This window comes from Haplochromis burtoni, unplaced genomic scaffold (genome assembly GCF_018398535.1).
Source record: "Haplochromis burtoni strain Fernald_Lab_line unplaced genomic scaffold, NCSU_Asbu1 Contig_16, whole genome shotgun sequence".
Lineage (NCBI taxonomy): Eukaryota > Metazoa > Chordata > Actinopteri > Cichliformes > Cichlidae > Haplochromis > Haplochromis burtoni.
The window spans coordinates 2009919-2016248 of record NW_024582377.1 but is presented as its reverse complement, the minus strand read 5'-3'; the positions used below and the strand labels follow the sequence as shown (position 1 = coordinate 2016248).

The following is a 6330-nucleotide window of genomic DNA, read 5'->3' as shown; positions in this document are numbered from 1 at the left end:
TGGTGGTCCCCATCTTTAAGAAAGGGGACCGGAGGGTGTGTTCCAACTACAGGGGAATCACCCTCCTCAGCCTCCCTGGGAAAGTCTATGCTAGTGTGCTGGAGAGGAGAGTCCGTCCGTTAGTCGAACCTCGGATGCAGGAGGAACAATGCAGTTTTCATCCTGGTCGTGGAACACTGGATCAGCTCTTTAGGGTGAGAATAGTTCAGTCTTTCGGGAGGGGCTCAGAGTAGAGCCACTGCTCCTCCACATCGAAAGGAGCCAGTTGAGGTGGTTTGGGCTCTGACAAGGATGCCTCCTGGGTGAGAGGGAGGTCTGGGCTTCTCTGCATGGGCTGCTGCCCCCGTGACCCGGCCCCTGATAAGCAGAAGAAAATAGATGGATGGACTTCCCTCTTTGTTTTTACAGACAGCAGATTTCACTGGAACTGATTGTTGATGACCTCAGCAGTAGGCGTCACAATCTGTGACAGATTGTTGCTTAAATGCACTGACACATGACTGATTTAGACTGAACAGTGAGAATGGAGGAGACAAATGGTGGTTTTCAGACACTTGTCTATGAAGACGATTTGCACGAGGAAGAGTATCCTCCTTACCATCAGTCTAACAGGATACAAGGTATAATAATTCAAATTTTTATTCATTGCACTCCCATAGTCAGGTTTCTGATTCTTTTGATTGAAGTAGGTTTTACAGAGTTAAGATATAATGACAGGACATGATGATCTGGAACAACTACGTGTAAGGTTTACATGCTTTAACAGGATTTTTCTAATCATAAATAAAGAGCACAGAGCAGATGTTAAATAAACTACTAGTAAACAGTAATATTAAGTCCTAAAATGATCAGATTTTACTCTTTTAAAGCTTCAACCAAGTTATATGTGTGTTACCTGCCTTTAAGTTGAAAATTCATAATGTTCTGCCTGTTTAGTGTCCATGTTCACTATGAGTCCTGGGAGACGCCACAGACTGGCTGCAGTGTGCCTGGCGCTTCTTGCTGCTGTTCTTCTGATACTGAATGTTGGCCTGGGGATCCACTGTAAGTCATTATGAGTTATAGTGCACAGAAATGTTTTCATTATTAAATCATTTCTTTTTTGCAATTTAGCAAATGGTTATCAAACTTTGCCAATAGTCCAAAAAAAAGAAAAAACTTCAGAAAAACTGAAAAAAGTCCTGATAATTTTTCTGCCAGAACACCTTCTGGTTTTTTTTTGTTTGTTTGTTTGTTTTAGTACACAACAAAATTGGTTTTTATTCTTTTCTTTTTATTCTCGTCAATTCCAAAACTATACTAAAGTATGCCGGCATCCATCTCCTCATAAAATGACTAAACAATAATTTACAATCTTTAAAATTTGAGCATTTTTTTTTCCTTGAAATGAGTTTGTCCTCATGTAAAGACATGGAAGTGACTTCAAAGTGTTGTCTTTAAACAGGATACCTGGCAAACATTAACAAAAAATGTAAGAATATTTAACAATATCCAGAATACATTTAAGCTGGAATCACTGCCTCGTGGTTCTTTGCATCAGCCAAATTTATAAGTTGTGGTTTCTATTCTTGTCTGTTGAATCATTGCATTTACTTCATCAATGAAGCCGAGACTACTTTATCCTAGATTAACACTGTAGGATCTCTACCTTACAATATGAAGTGACTTGAGATGAGAGTTGTTGACAGCTAAGCGGTGCTACATGAATAAAACTGAACAGATCAGTGATCCTGTGATTTAGGTTTATTAGAATAAAAAAGATCGATGACTGCAGCCCTCTCAGCACAAGGCTGACAGGACTTTCCCCCCATATAATAAATAAATAAAACACAAAATAAAACATTAAAACAAAAAAGACAGATTACTATACTAAACTTCCAGATAGACTGCATCTACTGGATTTGTTTTGTCTACGCTTACCTTTCAAAGACAGTGAGGAGCAAAGTACAATTAGAAGTGTTTCTTCTGATGAAAACTTTTCATCAGCAGCAAAGGCATAAGGGTCACTTAAATGGATCACTTAAACTCTGGTTCAAGGTGCACATCTTTTTCTCTGCTGCACTAAAGATGCTCTCAGCTGTTTAACTTTAGGGATGGAGAAAAGTTTGACATATTTCATGACCATTAAATATTAGCGAGGCCTCTGAGAATGAGGTCAAGCAAAAATCCCTGCTTGTGCTCATGGACTGTAAATTTCAACAAATAAGACAATAATACGACAAACTGCTGAGTGACACAAGAGCCTAGGGGAAGGGCAAGCATGAAGTGAGATGCTGTGTGTGTGTGTGTACACATGTGCTCACACATGTTGGTACCTCTCTCCCCGTAGCAAAGTCCTGAATAAAGTCTGAATGTTCAGTCAATCAAGATCCATATGAGCTGTAAAGAAAATAACCTCAGCTTTTTCTTGGATGTTCAAAGTTTTTCAGTTCATACAGGAACATCAGCAGTCTGGGTGAATGTATCGCTGTTTACTTCCCCCGTCTCATTGAGCCTGGTCAGGATGTGTTCAGAGGAAAAAAGAGGAACAGAAAGAATTTTAAAAAGTTAGGGTTTTTTTTGTTGCTCTTGTTTACTTTTAAGCCAAAAATAAAACGAATAAAGCTACAAGGTTTAATATTGAGAGGTGGAAAATGACTTGAGCATTGTATAATTCAAGTAACATACATTGAACATACCATCAAAAAGTAAAATAAATCATAACATTAAACTCACCTTGCTAAGTTGATCAGGCTTTTTTCTTCATCCCCTGAGACCAGCTGCACTGAAGCTTTTGTCCTCATCTTTTTCGCTCAGTGAGGTCTTTCCTTTCCTTGGCCATTCCTCTGCCAGCTGCCTTTGCACTGGAAAACCAAAGTGTGTGCTCACAGGTGAAGTAAGGGATATTTTTTCCAGTGCAGAGTTTAGAGTGCTCCATTTGGTGATAGCCGTTGAACAACATTTCTAAGGATGTTGAAAAAGACAAATATTTCTGTTTACTATTCGGCAAAATCATCACATAAATCACATTTTCAACAAAAGTTAGAGCGAAGGCACAGTTGCAGGGAAAATGTGTCTGTCTGTGACTAAACATTTCTATGTGCTACAACATGGACATAATGATTAAATGTACTGAGGTGAGTAATTTGCTGCCAGCCTGCTTATTGATTCATTGTACTGATGCTACAATGATTTGTACAAATCTTGGAAATTAACAATAACATTTCTAAATAAAACTGATGATGTACAATGTTGTCAAACTACCTGATTTACAATATTGTTACTTAAGAATAAGAAAAGTAACAGTCTTCAACAATTGGGGCGACCGTGGCTCAGGGGGTTGGGAATCTCATCTGTAACCGGAAGGTCGCCGGTTCGATCCCTGGGCTCTCTGTCCTGGTCGTTGTGTCCTTGGGCAAGACACTTTACCCTACTTGACTACTGGTGTTGGCCAGAGGGGCCGATGGCGCGATATGGCAGCCTCGCTTCTGTCAGTCTGCCCCAGGGCAGCTGTGGCTACAACTGTAGCTGCCTCCACCAGTGTGTGAGAGTGAATGAATAGTGGTATTGTAAAGCACTTTGGGTGCCTAGAAAAGCGCTATATAAATCCAATCCATTATTATTATTAATTGCAGATAACAAACTCACAGATTCTCACCTCACGCTCGATGATACAGAACGCATCAGCAAAGAGCTCATCAACCTCCAGGACACTTACAAGACTGCAGTGGAAACCATGAAGGATGCCAGGAAGCAGCTGGACAGTGAGATGAGCCGTCAGACACAAACCAACTGGGAGCTTGAACACCAGACAAAACGAAGCAATGACTATAAAAGTCAGATGGAAAAAATCACAAAGGAAATTGAAGCCATGAGAACACGCTTATCAATGCTTAGTAAGACCGGTTTCATTGTTTCTGTTTATGATAAAATTGTAAAAGCGTAATGATTTGTTTCATTATTTTCTATAATGGTGGTATTTTCTTTTGGAAACAGGCGATGGCTGCAAACACTGTCCTGCAGGATGGATTTTAATGAACTCTGTATGTTACTACTTCCCCTTGAAGTCAAATGAATTCAAAACATGGAAGGAATCCAGAGATTTCTGTCAGCTGCAGGGAGGAGATCTTATAATCATAGACAGCCAAGATGAAGAGGTTTGTTAATATTTCTGTGAGCGGTGTTCATGCAGATTTCTGAAAATTTATCTTTGGTTTTGTTTCTTTTTTCGTTAGAACTCAACAGTCAATTATTTGAGAAATCATCAAGCTGCCCCGAGACAAACTCGTGACCTGGTCTGGGAGTCTGACGTTCCTCGCCGTGTGAGACCTTGGATGCCTCACAGAGACCCTGACTTTCTGGATTGGATAAGCAGAAGAATAAATCATCAAGATACGCCTCATCCCCCAATGGGCTTCTGGATCGGACTGAGAGACGTCCATGAGGAAGGGACTTGGAAATGGTGGGATGGAACATTACTTGCTGAAGGGTAAGAGTTCAGTGTCATTTAAAATGACTGCTTTCATTTCAAACATGAAGAAATATAAACATAAACAACAAAAGTGTACTGCACATTGAGTTGTCTCCAACAACACTACACAGCTTATTTTACCTGCTAGCATGAGTTAGGAGGCATTATAAACTTATTTAATCCAATCCCTTTTGATGCAATTAAAATTATCAGCTCAATATCATCTATATGTACAGCAATGACATATATGCACATATATGCATACATACAAATACACATCTCTATATATACATACATATGCAATGCACAATGCAAAACAACAATCTACATTACTACAGCCAAAAGGGTGTACCCGGCCTTTTCCGCCTACGGTGGCTGGGATAGGCTCCAGTCCCCCTGCTACGCTAAATTGGTTAAATAGAATACAACAGATGAACATATACATTCGTACTTCTACTTTTTTATGTTTTCATTTTGTTTTAATTATACACTTAGTCCATTCTCCACATACAGATATACAAAAACTTCTTCTTGGTCTTTGAATACTGTGCATCTTTTCATTTAATGTAGCATGTAATGTAAGATTTGCTGGAAATTTCACATTAAAATTACACGAATAAGATAAAAGGTGAATAACAATTAATGTGAATCGCATGAAAGGAAATCCTGTCTCAGCAGTGTAACTTGTCGTTTGCTTCAGGTACTGGAACGATGGAGAGCCAAATGATATCAACAATGAGGACTGTGCAGCGTTGTATCCCAAAGCAAACTTCTACAAGAGCTGGAACGACGTTAAATGTGATGCCCAAATGAAATGGATTTGTGAAAAAGCACCAAAACCACTGAGCTAAAATATCTGCAATAATGCATCACAATCTTACATGAACACAAGTTGCTATCAGACGAATCTCTGTAAGCATTTAATAAACCTTTTAGCATATGAGTAAATCTTCCAGCTAACATGAAAAAGCATTATTCAGCACATTTATATAAACTGCTGTTTAAAACTGTTTTGCCCATGTGTGTACCCTGTATTTAGCTACAGCAATGCTACAGTAAATTGTTAATTTACATTGCATACAGACTTACAGTGTTTTACATTATTAACACAATATTATACCAGTATGTCTGTTTACACCTCATCTGCTGATGAACACATTAAGAAACACTTGTGCCTGGTAACAATGAAAACTGCAGCTTTAATAACCTGTTTCTGTTAGCAGCCTGTGTACAAAAGGAAAGATGATAAATAGAGAGTCAAAGTCATTATTTATACTTTAGTCAGTATTTTTAACTGTAGAAAATATTTTGGAAGGCTAATAACATATTTCTGGAATATTTGAATTATATAAGACTTCAACTTAACTGGGTTACTGGATAATTTAGAAATGAGATCAAGCATGTTGGTGAGCATCTGAAGGGATAATAAGTGAATTTTGTGGCTGCTTCCTGTTATTCATTTTAGGCCTGACAGAGTAGCTGCTGTCCATCACGTGTACAGTGCATGATATTATCAGTTTACTTCTTTAAAAGAGTTAGAATATGTTCCTCTAAAAATCATAACTTTTGAAAAACAGTTTCTAAGACAAATGTAAATGTCAGAAACAATCTAAATAAAGAGAGAGCACATCTGCAGAGGGAAAACAGTGTCTGAGAATATTTAATGAATCGTATATTTCACATTCAAAAACTAATTTCTGAGTGTGCTAAGGCAGCATAATTGTGACAAAGGTGAGGGATGTATGAAATATTCTCTTTACCAAAATAGTTCAAACTCATGTTTATTTAAACTTCTTCAGTTCCTTGAATGAAGTCTGCATTTCAGTCATTAACTGTCATCACAGGGATGCTTTTTACCAAATTTTCAGCACCAGTAGTGG

The 6330-nt window shown here is 38.3% G+C and overlaps 1 protein-coding gene across 1 annotated transcript; it reads left to right on the top strand.

Annotated features, from left to right (window-relative positions):
• Positions 1–498: 498 nt before the first annotated feature.
• On the top strand, positions 499–6104 carry LOC102310806 (CD209 antigen-like protein B). Its single transcript, XM_005916795.2, has 6 exons — positions 499–620; positions 937–1044; positions 3615–3875; positions 3976–4136; positions 4215–4468; positions 5151–6104. The coding sequence occupies exons 1-6, from the start codon at positions 524–526 to the stop codon at positions 5299–5301; spliced, it is 1032 nt and encodes a 343-aa protein (XP_005916857.1). The 5' UTR covers positions 499–523; the 3' UTR covers positions 5302–6104.
• The last annotated feature ends 226 nt before the right edge of the window (positions 6105–6330 follow it).